The sequence below is a fragment of the Mauremys mutica genome, chromosome 4 (assembly GCF_020497125.1).
Source record: "Mauremys mutica isolate MM-2020 ecotype Southern chromosome 4, ASM2049712v1, whole genome shotgun sequence".
Classification (NCBI taxonomy): Eukaryota; Metazoa; Chordata; order Testudines; family Geoemydidae; genus Mauremys; species Mauremys mutica.
The window spans coordinates 9,744,520-9,764,938 of NC_059075.1; the positions used below are offsets into that span (position 1 = coordinate 9,744,520).

General features: G+C 45.9%; 1 protein-coding gene across 6 annotated transcripts in view; it reads left to right on the forward strand.

Moving 5' to 3' along the window:
• SAMD4A (sterile alpha motif domain containing 4A) overlaps positions 1-20,419 on the forward strand; it is a 207,407-nt gene that overhangs the window by 128,721 nt on the left and 58,267 nt on the right. Inside the window, exons 1-2 of one of the 6 annotated variants that reach the window (XM_045013685.1) lie at positions 11,500-11,571; positions 17,875-17,993. The exons of 4 other annotated variants lie outside the window; for them this stretch is intronic. In XM_045013685.1, coding sequence (XP_044869620.1) covers positions 17,933-17,993 — 61 coding nt within the window. In that variant the 5' untranslated portion in view covers positions 11,500-11,571; positions 17,875-17,932. Of the gene's footprint in view, positions 1-11,499; positions 11,588-17,874; positions 17,994-20,419 lie in introns of those variants that run through there. One more of the 6 variants, XM_045013687.1, reaches the window with a different exon arrangement.

A 20,419-nucleotide genomic window follows, 5' to 3' on the forward strand; every position in this document is an offset into this window, starting at 1 on the left:
GGTGTCAGTAGAGGAGGTTTTGGACCAAGTTGTTGAGTTACACAGTAATACGTCACCAGGACTAGATGGTATCACCCAAGAGTTCTGAACAAACTCAAATATGAAATTGCAGAACTACTAACTGTGATGTGTAACCTGTCGCTTAAATCAGCCTCTGAGCCAGATGACTGGAGGGTGGCTAATATAACACCTATTTTTAAAAAAATGCTCCAAAGGCGATCCTACTAATTTCAGAACCAGGCAGATTGGTTGAAACTAATAGTAAAGTACAGAATTATCAGTAGATAAAATATGTTGGGGAAGAGTCAACGCGGCTTTTGTAAAAGGAAGTCAAGCCTCCCCAATCTATTAGAATTCTTTGAGGGGGCCAACAAGCATGTGGGCAAGAGTGATCCAGTGGATATACACCTCTACCCCAATATAATGCGACCTGATATAACACGAATTCGGATATAACGCGGTAAAGCAGAGCTCCGGAGGGGGGCGGGGCTGATTGCTCCAGTGGATCAAAGCAAGTTCGATATAACGCGGTTTCACCTATAACGCGGTAAGATTTTTGGGCTCCCGAGGACAGCGTTATATCGGGGTAGAGGTGTAGTGTACTCGGACTTTCAGAAAGCCTTTGACAAGGTCCCTCACCAATGGCACTTAAGCAAACTAAGCAGTCATGGGATAAGAGGGAAGGTCCTCTCATGGGTCAGTAACTGGGTGAAAGAAAGGCTATTCTTTCTCTCCTTAGTTCTTGTAACTAGTGCCCTCTTTCAGGTGGAATTTCAAATCCCCAATGATTGTTATGAATTACCGTTATTACGTGCATTGCTACACATCCCCATGGTGTGTAGGCGCTCCCATGTGTATTTGGCTGGTGCATAGAATGCCATGTGGGCAGGAACATTGCGCTCTCCTGTTGCACAGATTCTTTGCTGAAGGGTCAGACCCCAGGTGCTCTAGGCATGATGTATGTTGCAATTCCTATCCGACTTCCCCCTTTGCTGCATCTTCAGCTAGTGCAGAAATTAAATGGCTCTTGCTGAAAGTCCCTGCTGTGCAGAAAATTCTATTAGGTTGCTTCACAGACTAGTTGCCCAAGAGGTTTTCATTAGGCCCTGGTGGGAAGGTGAGTGAGAGGCTGATCATGAAAATAGCCGTGCGAAGGATCCAGTTGCATAGCCAATGCTTCCTAAGTTAATAATGACCACAGCCTGTTTCACTTTTGCCACACTAGCTTCCTAATGGTCCTGAATGTTACTGCAGCCCTTCTCTCAGGTACTGTCTTTTGCATTGAGGCCTATATTGAATGAAGGATTTAAACCAGCCACTACAAAATATATGTTCATTACACCTCTGCACTGAGCTAGCAAGCACTGGTCACATCCCCCCGGTATCCATGGCGTTACACCAAGGTGAATAACCAGCCTCTGGTGATGATGACCCTGTAGGTTTTTAAATGCATGAGAGATTTAAAGGAGACGGGGAGTGTCTACAGTGCATGGAGAGGAAGTGTCCATGTTGACAGGCAGATGTACATTTTATTCTCTCTTTAGCAAAAGAATGGGGCATATTGTGCCTGTCCTCTGTGGAGGTGCACAAAAGGGTGTAAGGGGGAGCTTTTCTCCACTAGGCGCATCCCAGGGACCAGGCACAGTTTCAGTCCCTGCCGTTTCCTGATCCCAGAGACTAAACCCTGCTAGCTCCCACCAGGGTGTGAGCCACGCCAAAGTGGGAGGGAGACTATAGGGTCATCCCTTCCCCCGACTGACCCGCAAGGGGTGCTTTCTGCACCCTCCTTAGGTGTGGCACAGTGAGCATACTTCCCTGTATGGGCAAGCTCCAGGAAGGATAATGCCTTTTTCGGCATGGTGCATGCACCGTCTGGCCCAGTGTGTGCAGGTTTGGAATGACACTAGATGAGATTGCTCGGTAAACTGCAGCATTGCCAGCACTCGCTATTTGATCACGAATCTCGCAATATTTGGCATTCTTCTTAAAGACCCAGCTCCCAGAATCTGGGGATCATGGGAGAATCTCAGCTTTCGTTAAATAAAAGCAAATTCCTAGCCTTCCTGGTTGTGCTGGAAAGCTGGCAGACGTGACCAGGCCAGCTGGCAGATGTGTGCTGGAAAGGCTCAGAACAAAAAGGCTAATAACAAGATCCCTAAATTTATTATTGTTTTTAAAAATCTTGTGATTTTGAGGGGGCCCCGACTCATGGTTCTTGAATGCTTTGTGTTGGCAATGCTGAAATTATAAGAGGTATGTTCACACGGTGCTTTGGTCCTGTGAACGAGCGCTTCGTTGCTCAGGATACAAATTCGCTGGAGCCCTCTCTTCCACACACCAGTGCCCTTTTATTTCCCAGTATTTTCCCACCACCACGTATCTACAGCTGTATACAATGCAATACCAGTCAGGGAGCCCCTTAGGGAACAGCTTGCTCGTACAGCAGCTGGGAGCAACAGGCCCTCGCTCCTCACTTTCCTGTTCCTCCTCTCCTACTTCCTTCCTGCTAGCTTTATAGGCCTTCCTCTCAGCAGGCTCCCAGGTGATTGCTCCTTTAATGAGCCACACCCGGCCAGCTCCAGCCAGTTCCCCTTGATGGGAGCTCTGCTAGCAGGTTCTGAGCTAGCAGGGGCTGGTTCAGTGCCTCTTAAGCCAGCACCCTGTTACAGGTCCCTTATGTTATGGGCTGAAAATGGGGCAGGTATGACACGGGGGACAAGTTTAGTCTCTGGGAGAGAAGGGAGAAGAGCTTGTTGTCGATGCCGTTTCTGAGTAGCTGAAGAGGAACAGACAGACTGGGGGCATCGGTCATCTGATTTGAAAGGCAGTTGCTTCAAAGTCTGCTAAGGAAGAAGAGACCTGAGACCGGAGTGATGATCAGGACATTTACCTAAGGGAAAACAGACATGAATAAGGCAAAACCAGGTTGGGGGTGGGGGGAGAAGCTTCTGAGAAGATGGTTACAACATTCTGTCTGCAGCAGGTGAATCATTGCAGGTGGAGATACCCGGCAAGAAGTTTTAAGTTCTTCTTCAAGTGCTTGCTCATGTCCATTCCATATTAGGTGTGTGTGCTCGCCACATGCACTGGTGCTGGAAATTTTCCCCTAAGCGGTATTCGTAGGGGACCGGCTCTGAAGCCCCCTAGAGTGGCATCCACATGGCTCCCCCCACCCTCAGTTCCTTCTTGCCACCAGTGACGGTGCTGGAACATCTGCTGGTTCGGCTAGTGTTGTTTCATGTCCTGTTCTCGTGAGCTTTGAAAACCTGTAATATAGTTGTATATAGTTAGTAGTTTCTTAGTCACCCTTAGTAGTAGTTCTCTACTTTTCATTGTCCCAAACGGGACTCAGCCTGGGGACGGGGCATGCCCCGGTGCCCAGGCTTTAAGCCCTGCGATCACTGCAAACGGCCTATACCCGTCAGTGATCCACAGACCACATAGGGTGCTTAGGCGAAGGGCACATAAGTGTCACGTGCCGTATCTGCAAGTCCTTTAAACCTAGGATGAAGAAGGAGCGGGATATCCGTCTGAAAGTGCTCCTAATGGAGTCGGCCCTCACTCCAGCACCGGAGCAGCGGTCTGACTCCGTACCAAGCACTGTGGCCTGTGTGCGCAGTCCTCCCCCGACGCCAGCCATGAGCCGGCACCGGTCCCCCTCCATAGCTCTTGTGAAGAAGCCAAAAAAGACTGGGAGGGGAAGATCTCCTATCTCCTGTAAGGGACAGGAGAGGGCTGGGGGTGAGCCACAACCCATGCCGGGCAGCTCAACACCCCCTTTTGGAAGTCGGGCCCCATCTCAAGTCGAGTGGTGCAGCACATTCCATGCTTTGCCTGCAATCCCGGATAGTGGTGCAAGCCCTAGCCAGCTTCAGGTGCTGTTGACGCCCGAAGCTCTTCGAGAGGCTCAAGAGATCCTGACGCTCCCAGTGCCCCCTCACCGGCTCCCGCGGTACCCTGGTCTTGGGGGAGACCCACATTGGGACCTATGCATGTGTCCCCGCCTCAGCGGTACAGATTCCCATCGAGAGGGACGTCCAGCCAGCGTTCACCCCCGAAGCTATCACGCCTCAGGACTGGAGAGGCAGGCTCAGTGGAGCCCTCTTCAGTCCCCGCACTGGGGGCACCGATTGAGGGACTTGAGGCGTACCTCGCTGGTAGATTGGCGCAGACCCTCTGGGGCACGTGCCACCTGGCAACAACTCTGGGACCAGTCCTGACTCTCTCCAAGGGCTCGGTACTGATCACGGGACTAATCAGACACCAGGGACCGCCAGTCACTGAGCCGTCATCACCTGCAAGGAGGTCGCCCTACTCAGGGCGATCCTCTCGACAACTGGTCCGTATTAGCTCCCGGTCCTGTTTGACATCCCAGTACCAGTCGAGTAGCACGAGGCGCGGATCGCCGGGTATCCGACCCAGAGCCGCTGAACGCTGTCAGTCCCCAAGAGCCCAACCAAGACAGTCTCGCTCGAGTGGTCGCTCCAAAGAGAAGTAGCCTGCATGATCTTCCAAAGGTGGGGAACTCCCCAAGTGGACCTGTTCGCTACCAGACAGAACAGGAAATGCCACCAGTTTTGTTCTCGAAAGGGTCTGAGCAAGGTCTCCCTCCCCGATGCCTTCCTCCTGTCGTGGTCATGGAGCCTGATGTACGCATGTCCTCCTCTCCACTCATCATCAGGGCCCTGGCAAAGATCAAGAGAGACCAGGTGCAGGTTATCATGATTGCCCCGGCGTGGGCTCACCAGCATTGGTTCAGCACGCTCATGAGCCTGTCAGCGGCCCCTCCCTGACCCCTACCCAACCGACCAGACCTGCTGTCACAGGACCACAGTTGGCTCTTACACCCCAACCTCGGGTCCCTGCACCTCTCGGCGTGGATGCTGCATGGCTGAACCCAGAGGAGTGGATGCAAGGAGTCCAACAGGCCCTCCTGGAAGCCCTGACTTACCTGGCCAAGGGGACAATGTTTTCCCTATGGGCATCTGAACAGGGCATCTCTCCCTCGGGTTCCTCCATACAGGCTGTCCTGGACTACTTGCTCCATTTGAGGAACCAGGGCCTGGCACACTCTTCCATTAGAGTTCATCTTGCGGCCCTCTCTGCTTTTCACCCGCCAATCCAAGGACAGACGGTGTTTTCCCGTGACGTGACGGTCAGATTCTTGAGAGGGCTGGAGAGACGCTTCCCACAGGTGCAGGCTTCTGTCCCGCAGTGGGATCTTAACTTGGTCCTCTCTAGGCTCGCTGGCCTGCCCTTTGAACCGCTGGGGTCCTGCTCCCTTTCCCATCTGTCATGGAAGGTCACATTCCTGGTGGCAGTGACATCGGCGAGATGGGTCTCGGAAATTAAAGCCTTGATCTCAGAACCACCATACACTGTCTTCTACAAGGATAAAGTTCAGTTGCGGCCCCACCCAGCCTTCCTGCCAAAGGTGGTCTACACCTTCCATATGAACCAGGACATCTCCCCCCCAGTGTTCTGTCCCAAACCGCACAAGACCAGTGAGGAGAGGCGTCTTCATGTCCTGGATGTCCGGAGGGCCTTGGCTTTTTACTTAGAACGTACCAACCCTTTCCGTAAATCAACTCAACTCTTCATCACTACAGCGCATAGGATGAAGGGTCCTCAGAGAGGATTTCCAATTGGATCCCCTTGTGCATAAGGACCTATTACAACCTGGCAGTGATTCCAGGGGCATATTCAGGGGGACACCAGAGCCAGTCCCCTGTGGATACGGCTGAGGGGAAAACTTCTGGCACCGGTGCATGTGGCGAGCAAACACGCCCACAATGGAATAGACATGAGCAACGCATCTCAAAGAACACCAATTACGGAAAAGGGAACTGTCTTTTCTAAAGTACTCGGCCCTCTTTTCAAAAGAAACCATTACACGATTTGGTGCAAAGACTTGTCCCTTCTGTTATGTTTGCACAGAGCCTAGCTCAGATCCTGATCCGGACCTTTAAGTGTTGCCACAATGCATGGGAATAAACAAGGAGAGAATTATAAATAATTCCTCCATTTTCTGAAATGCTGAGACTTTTTTTGAAGTCACACAGAATGCAAAAAAGCATCTAACTCAGCAGACCATCCCAGGTGATTTAGCAGAAGCCTGTTTTGCTGGATGGATCTGGCAGGGTTGGATTCCTCAGAATTGTTCTTCATCCTGGGTTTTTGTTGCGAAGCCCCCATACTTGTCTTTCTCTCCCTGCTAACCTTTCCTATTCCATTTGTCTTTGCTCCCTCCTCCTAGTTCACCTCATCACCGCTGTGGCTTGCTGTATGTTACCTCTCCTTTACAGCAACGCTCCCTCACATAACTTTCCTGCACAAACACCCCTCTCCCAGGCGAGCTACTTCCTGGCACATTACAGTGACTTCTTTTTGCATCGCCAGAGCCCTCATGCCTGCCATCAAACTGCTCTGATTCCGCTGAAAGATTTATAGAGTCTGTATTCATGGAACTTTTTCACGGCGTTTAATGCCAGGGGCAAGTGTACCGGTTTATGAAGCTGAGTGGGTTTGCAATGTATCTAAATGTTCCCTCAGCCCAGCTCCAACCTTTAATGTTACGCTGTAACTTTGATAAACATTTGCAGTAATGGCTGCACTGGTTCACTGATATCCTGTGTAACACTGAGCTCTAGCTATGGTCCTGTTTTTTATTCCAGTGTATCTATATAACCACATGTTCCACTGAGGGAAGCATATCGTATTCTGTGCAAAGAACTGCTGGAGGGGCAGCGGCAGCCAGTCACTTTCCCCTAGCATATTGCACTGGATCACACATGAGAATTGCAGTGTTGTAAGGTGCTGACATTCAAGCTGACTTGAGGTGGCAAAGTCTGCTGATGGTTTTTGACGGCAACATGTTCTGACAATCTGCAGGCACAGCTGGAAATAACCCAATTGTACTTCATATACTCGTCCATAACCTTCTTTAATACAATATTTGCTTGGACATGAAGCACCGTAAGTCCAGAAACAGATGCTAAAAAATAAACATGGCTAGTCAGCCTTTGTCCCAGCCCCTTGATTCAATCAATATGCCCATTAATCTTCTATTCCAAAGCAAATCCCTCAAATACTTAGTGTTTGTTTAGTTTAGTTTTTGTTTTTTTAAGTTTACGTTTTATCCATAATAGCTTCTGTCCAGCTGGTGGTCTAAACAGTGTGTTCCAGGGCACAGACTTCAGCATGCCATCTCTCCAAAGGTACTGCTTGTTTCTGATGTCAAATCTGGTCAAAGTCTTTCTCCGTAGAGTGGTGATTTCACTCTAGGGACACTTAGTCTGGTGCTGTGGCATGTTATTATTAAACACAGCTATGTTTCAGGTTTTAAATATGATCAATTGATGTCCATTAAAGAATCCCCTTTGTGGTGTTCCAATATTGTTTACTTCCCCATGATTCAGTCTGGACCCAGAGTGACACACTGAGATCAGATTCTGCCCTGTCGCGTGGCTCAGCAGGCTTGGGAACGTCACACCGCTCTCTTTCTCTGTTGCTAGTTTGCACCACTGTTGCTGTCTTATGTGATCATAGAGTTGAGAAAATGGCCAGTAAAGGGTATTACATATATTAGTACAATAACTATGGGCCACATTCTGTTCTCCATTCCAACAGGTGTAAATCTAGATTAACTCCATTTAATGGAGTTACTCTAGGTTTGCACCAAGGTAAATGATATGAGAATCCAACCCACTGTTAACAGCCGGTCCCAACAGTGGTCAATCCATACTGTCTGTGGGAAGGATAGTAGGTGACAGTGTTTCCTCTGTACTTAACTTACAGTGTCCCATTAATAGAGGCATCTGTTTCTATGGCTGGAGAACAGACGTGGATATTAGACAAAACTTCCAGTAGGCCCCAGGGAAGGAAGAAACAAAAGGCTCTTGACTGTGGGTAGAACGTTGGGAGCTCTTTATAGATTTGCTGCAGTCACTGTTGTTTCGGGCTGTCAGAATGTCACCACCCGGCTCCCAGACTGTGCAGATTCCCTACGGTCCTTGGCGTGTGACAGGATGTCAAGCAGCAAACCCACCCCTTTAAAAAAACAACTGAAAAATAATGAAGTCTATATTTAATCAGGAAAAACTCCCATTGACTTTGGCGAGAGGGTCACCTGGGTAAAGACTGAATAAAATTGAATGAAGAACATTGATCTGGCCTGGGGATTGAATAGCAGTTTTAGGGAAAAGTGATGCCAAAGAGAGATTGAAGAGTTGGAGGAAGAGAGAACAGAGCATAAGGAAGGGTAGTCCATATAGGGCTCTTAAAGATACAGTAGTTCAAGGCTCTGCTGTGTTCTCAGGCTCATTGACATCATCAATTTTGTGTCCTAATACAATCGGACAGTTATGATGTTTGATTATTCTTCTCAGCAGTCCAAAAACGAAGATCATGAGCTGGACTCTTCTCAGCTACACCAGTGCACACCCACTGGGTCTGATTGTGGTCTCACGCTGGTGTAAATGAGAGCAGAATCTGGTTCATTAACTTCAGTGGAGTTACTCCAGATTGACCCCAGTGTAGCCGAGAGCAGAATCTGGCTCTGTGTTTTCTCAGTCTCCCAGTTTCCTTACAAGACTATAAAGAGTCTGTTGTTTTTAAAATTTCAGTTACTGCATGTCAAATGCCAGACCACGGAAGACATTTAGGCCTTGTCTTATACTTCAGTTCTTACCTGAGCTTGCAAGTTAACCAGTTAATGATATGTTTGACTCTAAGAATGCTTTCTGTCTGCACACAACATGTTAATTCTTGGTTAGTAACCATGGCACCTTGCATGTGTCATTCCTACAGGGCTAGTACATGGTTGACGTCCTCTACCCAGAACACAATGCTGTTATTTTGCAGTGTAGACAGGAGTGTACCCTTTCCCCTTAAAATGTCTCTGTAACTGGTTTGATTGATTCTCCTTCCTCCCAGCTCTCTGTGCGATAAAACACCCCACAGCACATTGCCCCATGTGTGCCTGTGGCTGATGCCATTCTGTGTGCATGTCCCTATCCCACACTGAGGCATTATGGGGTAGATGGCCTGTTTTTCCCAGAATGCACAGGATCAGACACAGGCAGGATGATTGATGTGGGTTGGAAACTCATTCGACACATGGTTGCATTATGGAAAAAAAATGACAGTATAGACCCAGCCATGGTTGTTGCGGCTGAGTCAGAGGATAATTACAAAATGACCTGGTTACAAAATCACAGTTGCATTTGCAGTGTAAATGGAGCTTTAAAAAAAATTCCAACACGAAACAATGAAAACTAAAGATCCTTTCTGCGTAAAGCAAAGGGGCAGTTGTGAAGAGCTGCCTTTTCTCAATGTGATTGTTACTCTGCCAGCCTTCACGAAGACAAACTGTCTGTAATTTACCCTCTCTGTTCTTGTACCTACACAAACCCAATTCCTTTTAAAGTTATTAATGCATCATTAAATATTTTGCTGTGCAGCTGGCAATGGAATGAGCAGAGTCTTTTAAAAACTCAATTTAATAAAACCAGTACAAACCTTTGGCTCCTCTCTCAAGATGTATGACAGAGAGGTAAGAAATGAAAGTTCCAGACCAATAGTTTATTACATTGAGGCACTCACTTTTTTTGCCTATGTAATTGGTTCCACCTGAAAATGATCTTGCTGCATAAGAGTTTTCATTTGTCAACTGGAAATATCGTATAGTTTAACTCCGTATTCACTGTTAAGAAGCAAATTTACTCTACACCCTTTGCCTTCAGGAGAAAGGGTGAGTAACACCCTAGACTGACACTGAAGAGTTAGGGGTTCTGTTCCCACCTCTGCCAGACACTTCCTGTAGCTCGGTGCCCTACTCCCAATATATAATATAGGAATAATTTTGCCGCCTTCGTCTTTTTGGGGTGGGATTTTTCACAAGTGCTTATTGTTGGCCTCACTTTGCTCTCGCTGAAGTCTGTGTTAAAATCAGCAGTGGGCTGTAAGCTCGGAGGAGCAGGGACTGTCTCACTTTGTATATGTACAGCCCCTAGCGCTGTGGGGCCTCTAGATGTTACTGTAATGAGAATAATAATTTACTCCCAAATGCTCTAATTAAAGTAAAAGTCTGCCAGCCTCACTCGCAATGAGTAGTGCCTGGCCGTGCAAGAAGTCCCTTTGGTTTATTAAGGAGGGCATAAATATGAGGATAAATGCAAAAAAGACTCTTCCATGCAACCAGGCTGAGAAACCAAACACTGAACTCCAGTAAATTCCTAAAGTTGTGGCCTCTCCTACAGTGTTAACTTGGCACACCACACAACCGATAATATTAAATGAGCAGCATTCATAACATAAACAATAATACATCCAAGTTTATATTGGCGTCATCAGAGGTGCTCAGGGGAGTCCACTGCATCTCTACCCCTGCCCTCAGATCAGTTCTATTTAGGGTGGATTGACTTAAAACAAAGTAATTTAAATCACCAATTAAAACCAGCAAGCCAGAAACCTTCATTTAAATCATGGGTTCTAATCATGTTTTGTGTTTGTTGTACTTTTTTATTTTCCTAAAGAAAAGCTGCTCTGATTAGTTGGTAACCATGCACCTTTTGGCTATCCAGGAACATACACTATGTCCTATACACATTTATTTAATCAATTATGTAGTTTAACTTTTTACTAGATTATGATTAATTTTTTGCTTGTGATTTGTGTCAAGTTCTGTTTGAACAGAAATTTAAATTAAATTAAAATGCACAAAACCAGCATGGTTTTTAAAATTATTTGATAAAACTACTTTAAATGTGCTGGAAAAAAGTCTATCAAAACAGTTTTAAAAGCAAAGCATAAGTGATTTATTAAACAAAGGAAGCATTATCTGTAATTAGTGAATTGAACTGATTGTTTCTAGTCACTGCGTCCTTCAAGATTTTAGGGCTAGTAGATCTCATCCCCTCACATCTAGTTTTCATTCACAGGTTGAAAGAGGAAAACAGGCTTTCCAGGTTTTTAAATTGCCAGTTGATTTCATAACTTTGAATGAACTAGTCACTGAACTGATAGAGTTGAATAAACTGTAGTAAAGAAAATATTCTCTCTGCACCTCCAGCAGAGGCTACTGCCGTCAAAAGCTGGTTTAGCACTTCAGCAAACTCAGGTTCCAATTGCTTAGCCAGTGACTTCCACCGTTTTTTTTAAAAGTTGGCACTAATCGTGTACTGCTTCATATTATTCACTGTATTTAATTTAAATTATTATAATTAGTTTAGGCCTCAAGATAAGTTGTCAATTTCAAATTTAGCTTAAATGGGTTTATTTTTTAAAAAATAAACCTGTATTTAGTTTGAATTAAAAATAAGTCAAAAAATCCGATTTAAATTTTAAAAATATGATTTTTTTTAATTGATTTTTAAAAAAAAAATCATCTCTTGTTATCCACCCTGGTTCAGTTGTTGCAGTTGTACCGTGATTCTTGCTGATTCTATTAGAAGGTTGATGTTTTCAAAGGGTAACGTGCCCCACTGTATCCAGTGTCTGTCTGTACCCTGTCCAGTTCACCCTGTGGCCAGGAATGGGCACAAGAATGGATCCCTGGTTTGAGCTAATCATGTGAGAGATGTTCAGGGTAATGGGTTATATGAAAATACCATTCTGGGCAGGGCAAGAGGTCAAGTGAGAGTGGGGTATGTGTTTGCTATGGAGGAAAGAAGGGATTATGGAGTGGACAAAACATATTCCCTAGAGGAATGCTGCACTGGTTTACGTTTCTATTTGGCTGTAACAGACAGGTTCTTGCACTACTGTCTCTGAGGATCTATAACTTGGGCCTCCAGCTTTGACGACTGCAACCCTTTGATGACCAGTGACAGGTGGCAGAAGAAGTGGCATGGTAATTGCCAGGAATCTGGCCAAATTACTTCAGAAGAGAGGGGTTGTTATTATTCCAGTCACTTTCCAAACCGGCGTGGGGAGAATAGACTGGGGAAGCACAGGATGGGCAAAGTGCTAGGTCGCCGTTTATTATCAGTTACACGGGGCCGGAAGTTCTAAGATATTTAGGCTCCTAAAGATGCAGAGAGAGGCCTCGTGGTGTTTTCAGAAGTGCCCAAACATGGTAGGTGCCCAACTCCCACCTGATTTCATAGCGCCTTAGACTGTCAGCTCTTCAGGGCAAGGCCTGTCTCTTTGACTTACGTTTGAACAGCCTCGCCCCGTGGGGATGGAGCCTCCGGGCACTGCCACAATACAGAAAGTGCCGGTTTGCCCTCAAATGAGAGGTGGTTAAGCTCATGCTTAAGAAACTGTCTCTTAGCATTGCCACCCAGTAGCCCAGTTTTTAACTTCCCTTTTTCAGGGGAAGGTTACTAAGAAGGGAATAGTGGGGTAACTATGTTGCTTCTGAGTCCTCTGGCTTCTTGACCCCTGTTGATCTGGCTATGGCACAGATATGGTTAGTTTTGTTAGTCGATGACCTCCTAGCAATGGAAAGACGTCAGCCATCCACAATAATTCTTTATAGGTCCCTCAGCAGCCTTCGGTGCCTTCGACCAGTAGGTTTTGACGACTTTTCTCCAGCCCCCAAAAAGCATAGACATCAGCATGTTTACCTGCCCCAGCAGCCCGCTGTTTACAAGGTTCCATAGGTTTATCTTCTGTCACTCCTCAGTGCATGCCCTGAGGCTACTGGGAAAGGAGGAGAGAATATTTGAGATGCACCTAGATGATGGATCTTTCTCAGAACCGTGGTGCACTGGTGACTAGCAGAAATTGTGGCATGGATGACAGTAAGCTGCAGTGAGAGTCACTCCAGATAAGACTGTTGCCCCTGCAAATGAGGGGATGTGCCTTCCTGGCTTTTCTCTGCATTCTGGAGGAATTTCTAGGTCCCCCTTTGCTCCCAAAGCGCCTTTATCCATCTGTACTGGGTTAGGAAATTGCAGTTATTGCTGATGTTCTCCCCACCAGTCTTATACCTTTGAGCTGTAGATTGGATTATTGCAATGTATTCTGCATGAGCTACCCTGGACTTCCACTCAGAAGCTAAATTTAGTGCAGAGTTCAGGATCTACTTAATTAGTGCAGCTAGCCATAAGGAGCACATTAAAGCTATCCCTCCTTGGCTTCCAGTTTGCTTTGCTGTGCAATATAAAGTGACGTTTTTGATCTGTAAAGCCTGATGTTGTTTGAGTCCTGGCTATCTAAGCACCACCTCATTCCTTCTTCGTTACATGACAGTTGAGATCAGATGGGTTGGTTTTGTTGGCCCGGTTTTGCTAAGTCTTAGGCCATGTCTATATGTCCTAAGCTGCGGCAGTGCGTGTGGTGAAGATGCTCTATGCTGATGGGAGAGAGTTTTCCCGTCGGTATAAAAATACCACCTCCACGAGCGGCATAAGCTATGTTGGCGGGAGAAGTCCTCCTGCTGACATAGCGCTGTGCGCACAAACGCTTATGTCGCTCGGGGGTGGAATACTCACATCCCGGAGTGCCATACGTTTTGCTGACTTAGGCTGTACTGTAGACATAGCCTTAGATTTGAATATCTGGGGAATGGTGGCTGGGCATCCTCAAAGGAGGGCCCTCGGCTGTGGACATTCACTTCCCTTGTTGGTTTACTGGAGCCAGAAGGCTTGCTACGACACTCATCTGTTCCTTTCCAAGCTTTGATGTGGGGGAGGAATATGCTCCATTTATCCTGGGAGGCTGCTTAGAACAGACATTGGTCAGCATGTTATGTTTTATTTTGAGCTTTTTAAACGTACCCAGAGAATGCTGGGTGGATGAGACCGATAAATCTACAAATAAATAAAACCATGTTCGTCTCCCTCTCCTACTGAGGTAGGAGGTAGGTCTGATTCTGGTTATGCCTTTCATGGCCTGGCTCAGATCGACCAGCTTAGCTTGTGAGATGCCCATGGAATGGCTGACATGCTCAGGGCACTAAGAGGGAGCAGCCTCTTTGATTTCAGAGTACAGAGACTATGATTATCTGTGGCTGGTGCATGAGGGGTGCTAGGGCTTGTGAACACACACCTGCCCTTTGCACACCTGTGCAGCAGCTGGGCATTATCTGGTCCTCAGAGAGCTACCTTTCTCATCCCCCTAGCATTCCCTCCGACAGCACGCTGCTGGCAGTGTCATGAGAACTGGCTTTCCTGTGACATTTCCAGTACTTCCCAGTTTGTCTGGTTGGAAATCCCCAGGAACTCTTCCCCCCAGGTTGTATTTTGCTGAAGTGCGAGGCAAGCAAAAGGCATGAAAAATGTACAAATATTAGAGCTGGTTGAAAAAAATTCTAATTTCAAAATGTTTTGACCAAAGAGGGTCAAATTTTTCCATGAAAATTTTCACAAAAAAATGTTCCTATTTGACTATTTAGCTCTAAAAACTATGTAGAAATTGCTATAGATCAATATTATATACAAACGGCTTTTCTGAACATGGGGAAAAAATGGAGGGGACTGGCTCTTATTTTATCTGAACTGGATCAGACCTGGATTTTGGTCGAACTGGATCTTGGCCATCAAATGTTGCCTGTCAGTAACATTTGGAATGGCTGCATTACACTGATTCAGTAACACACACTGAATTAAACTCTGACATATGGTTTAAAGAAGCAGTGTACAAAACAGTTATTTTGCTTCATTTACTAAGACTTTTAACAGCTCCCATAATTATAGCTTCCTTCCCCTTTTCAGATACTTTTGGGGAAAAAATATTTGCTGTTATGCTTATTTGATATCACATCCTTCAAACTGCTAAAGGAGGGTTGGATAATAGGTCTAGTGATTTGATGTTTCCATACTCTGTATAAGCAACATCTGCTCCGTGACTGCTTCCTATCAAAGTGCAGTTGGGAGACTGCAGCAAGGATGTTTCCTTTCCAGCTATATTAAGACTTTGTGTCTATCTCAGATTCAAAGCAGCGCTATCCAAATGCAAATGGATAAAATGCACGGCAATTAATGGCTCGTTATTGGCCGTCATGAGGTCGAACTATTTGCATTAAGTGTGTTGCTCTCATTTGTTATGTAATTGTGATGTAGTTAGATGCTGGTTGATGTTCAGTGTTCTCTTGTGACTTCCAGCTTTCCAACTGGCCGATCAATATAGTTTAAGAATTTATTTTGTTACACAGCAGATACATGTTTGCGTCAACTTCTAGCGTGAGGAAATCTGCAATGCTGATAGAGATTAGGGCAGACTTTTTACACCTGTAAACTCTTATCTTTTGGAGAAGGTAGCAGGATGGTCAATGAGTTTGGCTGGGGTTCTACCAAGTACGGACAGATACGCGTATTGTGGTAGGTCGGACAGCAGGGCTGGAGTTACCAGTGGAAGTACCAAACATCCATGTTAAATATTGAGTTGGGGATTATCAAGAAGCATTACCAGCCAGTGCTGTTTGTGACAGTTTCTGGGACAACAGATGGACTCAGACTAGCTTTCTGGGTAGTGTGATGTGTCGTATCAGTTAAGTATCTCTCACATCCTCTAGTGAGGGACTGTGTCCTGCATTTGCCAGGGAAAGGGCTCAGATCTTTCCCACCACTAACTTATATAATGTGATTGTCTGTTCAGAGCCCCCTTTGAAGCAAGAGATGTATGCAAGGGAATCTAACAAGCCTCAGCAGGTCAGGAAGGACAGATAACAACCCTGCTGGGAACAGAACACACACAGTTGAGGCAGTGCATCTAGTGCAGCGGTTCTCAAACTTCATTGCTCTACACGACCCAAGGAGGGGGGACCAAAGTCTGAGCCCTCCCAAGCCCTGCTGTCCCAGACTGGGGGGACCAAGCCCAGTCCTGCCAACCTCGGGCGTCGGCTTCAGCCCCGGGCTCGGGCATCAGCTTCAGCTCCGGGCCCCAGCAAGTCTAACATCAGCCCTGGCAACCCCATTAAAATGGGATCATGATTCACTTTGGGATCATGACCCACAGTTTGAGAACTACTGATCTAGTGAATGCAAGAGAACAGGACAGAGTGACAAGTATCAGAGGGGTAGCCGTGTTAGTCTGGTTCTGTAGAAGCAGCAAAGAATCCTGTGGCACCTTATAGACTAACAGACGTTTTGCAGCATGAGCTTTCGTGGGTGAATACATCCGAAGAAGTGGGTATTCACCCACGAAAACTCATGCTGCAAAACGTCTGTTAGTCTATAAGGTGCCACAGGATTCTTTGCTGCTAGGACAGAGTGAGAGCGTGAGCAAGGGTGAAAAGAGAATCAAAATAAAGAAGAAAAACTAACAAGTAGACCGGAAGGGAGGAGGACAGAATGATTTAATGAGACAAATGACAAAGGCAGTATAATTCTTTTAAATTCATGTAACTTCCTGTGTGGTATTTCCTAGACAGTTTTATATGATGTGACTTATACATACATCTTTTTTTTTTCAGTGGTTCATTACTGTCAAAAATATGGATTTTCCAAGTAGTCCATCCACTTTAGCTGTTTCTACGTGAATGTTAATGACTGTTTATGGTTCTCAGGCACTATGGGAATGGACCAAGGGTTGCCCAATGCTGTGTACAGGCACATTTCTAAATTCCACCCTACTGTGCGCTCTCCAGGATGATTGTGTAGCTTGCCTGGGGCAGGGGGAGGCACAATGCATGGCTGTCCATCTAAAGTGTATTCCGGTATAGAAGCTAATGCTATCAAATCTACTTCTTCTTCTAGGGGAAACATTTTCTCAAAGATGGAGCTTTTGTTAAGCAGTCCCCAGCAAGTGATTGATGCATGATGCAGCTAATAAATCTACAAATAAATATCAGCACCTTTGCGTTCACTTGCCACTGTGGTGGGGACTGGTACCCAATATCTCATCACCAGTGGCCTGCCAAGTTTCTTTAAAAGCCTAGAGGTCAGATTTTCAGCCTATATAAATGGGCACAGCTCTATTAACTTCAGTGAAACTACACTGATGTAAACAAGCCACAGATTTGGCCCAGAATCTCTTCATCTCTGGTTAGAGCTTTTTAAATGTCGATGCAGTGTTGCGGGAAAAGGCAGTTTGATTTAGAAGTTTCCCTCTGGGAGGAGGAAGAACAAACTAGCCTTCCCTCGGCTTTCTTTTGTGATGTGAGTCCCTTCAGCCTGATGTGTAGCATCCTCAGCAGAAGCTCGTGGGCTGGTAAGCTCGAGTGTGGAACACGTCAGCACAGAGCACATGGGACCAGATTTCCAAAGGTGTCTAGGTGTCTAAAGATGCAGATAGGTGCTCAGTGGAATTTTCAAAAGCATCTAAGCAGGTTAGGTGCCTAATTCCTATTGATTTCAGTGGGAGTTAGGTGCCTGACCTGCCTTGAAGCGTTTGAAAATCCCACTGAGCACCTATCTGTATCTTTAGGCACCTAGATACCTTTGGAAATATGGCCCCTGGTGACTAGGGGACTAAGGACTTGGTGAGAAAATTGTGGTATAACTTGAATATAAAGAATTATGAAGTGCTTTGAGATCTACTGATGAAAAGTGCTATGTAAGAGCCAGGTATCATTATTATTAGTATTATCTAATATTATAATTATAAACTGGTATACTTAAACTGATGTAAAAGGCTGTGTGGACACTCTTATATCGGGATATGAGTGGCTTATTCCTATTTAGTTAAATGTGTTCCTAATCAGCTTTAGCTAAACCAAAATAAGCCACTTTTATACTGAAATAAGAGCATCCACAAAGACTTTTGCACCAGTTTAGGTATTAGTTTAAATTCACACTTTAAGTTATATTGGTGCAACTTTCTGAGAGAGAAACCCCAAGTTGCTTACGAGTGACAGCTGTGAGGGAAGATAATGCATGAAGGGAAGGTAATATGAAGAAGTTAAAGTAAGAACAGGTAGTTTGGTAGCACTTCCGTAAGGAACCTTACAGGAGTTTTCAACTCTTCGTGTTTCTGATTCTATTCTAGGGAGTGACACAGAATTTGCTGTCCTTTGAGGTCTCCACCTGTTAAGTGGAAAGAGAAGATGAGAGGAGACTTGCTGAGTCACCAGTCAGTTTATTTAGGAGAGCTTGGTCAGCAAGCTGGTAGGAACCCTCCCTAGGAACCAACAGAAAAATCAGCAAATTGTGGAGCAATTATTGAGACTTGGGTTAACAATGAAATGTTGCTGTTAATGAACTGGGACTCCCCACTTGTGCACAGTGTTCAACTATAGTTTCTATTTTAAAGGGATTTGAGTGTGTATAAGATGCCAGATGTACAGCCCTGAGGACTAGGGTTCTCTTTTCATCCACAGAACAGATACAGCATGGACGGGGATAGAGCCTTCTGGCAAAACTCCCATAATGCCCATAATCTAGTCACCGAATACTGACCCAGAAAACGGAGAGTGAAATCCTGGCCCCACTGAAGTCAATGGGAGTTTTGTTATTGATTTCAGTAGAGCCCAGAGTTCATCCTGAGACTTTCGGTTGTCTTTTATCCCACATGTTAAATAATCATCTGAATTTAAAACTGACAGATATTAGTCACATTAATGCACAACTGGAAGACTTTTAGATATATAGTGATACGTGTGGGTATAAGAATCTGTATTACAAGATATTACAAGACCTCTACTGCTCAGTAGAATTTACTGGGTCCCTCTCCAGAGAGTGCTACTTTTTGTTTACTGCAGTCATGGAGTAGATGTATCCGTGCCTTTGGAAGCAACCCGGACACGAAGACTTAGGCTTTGGCTACACTTACACTTCAAAGCGCTGCCGCGGCAGCGCTTTGAAGTGTTAAGTGTAGTCAAAGCGCCAGCGCTGGGAGAAAGCTCTCCCAGCGCTGTCCGTACTCCACCTCCCTGTGGGGAATAACGGACAGCGCTGGGAGCCGCGCTCCCAGCGCTGGGGCTTTGACCACACTGGCGCTTTGCAGCGCTGGAGAGGGTGTGTTTTCACACCCTGCTGCAGCGCTGCAAATTTGTAAGTGTAGCCAAGCCCTTAGCCATGGTTATGGATTTGCTCCATGTGTCAGGGCAATGACAGTGTAGTGTCAGCGTATGTGTTTGTCCAGTGCTTAGCTCAATAGGGTGCTAGTCCTTACTGGGGCGTGTGCATGCTGCCATCATATGAATGAGCAAACAATAATAATACTAGTTGTGCGGTGAGTTGCCACTGAAACCAAACTAGCCGGTAAGAAATCACTGCTTATCGTATTTTGAAAGATTCCCACTGACTTCAGTGGACGCTGGATTAGGCCCTACAGGCTCTATTTGAAAAGATCAGCAGTACTAGTAACACAGGCGTTATTGCTACTGTATCTAACTAATCTTTATCTTGAATGGGCAACTGTGCCATCATGTAAAAGAGTCAGGTTTTGGTTTGCTTGAAAAAGCTGAGCTGTGGAACACTAGCTTGGGTTTTGGGTTGTGATTTTATTCCCCTCAGCTGTTGGCACAGTTCAGAGACCAGAGTTTGCTGTTTTGATGTTTGAAGTTACAATCACAATGAAAGCCGAAGCATGGAATGTAAAGAGGAGGCCCCAAGGGTTAGGGGATGTATTTTTCAACACAGTAGTTTCATCAAGATCTGCTTCATACAAGCCTGAGCTTTTCCGTTCGTCTGTATGTCACTAGTTATGTGAATGAACTACTGCAGGAGAAGGGACCAATAGCAGGACACCCTGTATGAGTCATACTGGCTTTTGTTTCTGGGTTCTTCATTAGAGAAAGTAGGAGAAACTGTGAAAGAGGCAAGCAATTTGTTTGCCTTAACAGGGTGCGTTTCCTGGAACAGACTCTTCCTAATGATTTGAACAGCTGCCAGGGGAAAAGGGCCTGTTCTGTTCTGAACTTGCTGTTTCCTTGCAGATGAACAAAAGGAGCTGTTCAGTATTGTCCCATTCTGGTCCACAAACTGAGCAGTGCATAGAGGTGCAAGGGAGCCAGGACGGGCTGAGAACACAGCGATTTCAAATGGGAAACTAGTTGGCATCAAACTGCTGCGTTATGTGTCTGTTTTACTGGGATTTAGCTTATAACCACAGAGTTGCAGAGTAAAAAAATATGGTAGTTAACAAGACAACATCATTTGGTGACATATCCCAAGGAAACATGGTTTACACCCATTCCCTCAGGGGGCACACTGCTGCTTAAATCAAAAACAAAAAACCCAACCCAGGTGCCAGTAGGGTTAGAGATGTGCTCTGGACCGTGTTTTCTTACTCCATCAACTGGAGAACTGTGTTCCACATGGTAGCCACATAGCTTAGAGCAATTGCAGGGCCACTCTAAATTGTGCGTGGCTGCAATGGCCCTCAGGAGCCATCCAGCCATTGAAAATAGTCACCCCCCAGGGTGTTCTTGCCAGGTTTCCCTACCCCAGCAATATCCCTGGCAAGCCCCTTACCCTGGAAGTTCTGAGGATGGGAGAAGCAAAGAGCCATTCCAACAGCTCCACACCACCCAGCGAACCTCCTTGCACCGTGGGATTTCCCCCAGGGGCCAGAGCTGGGGAGACACAGT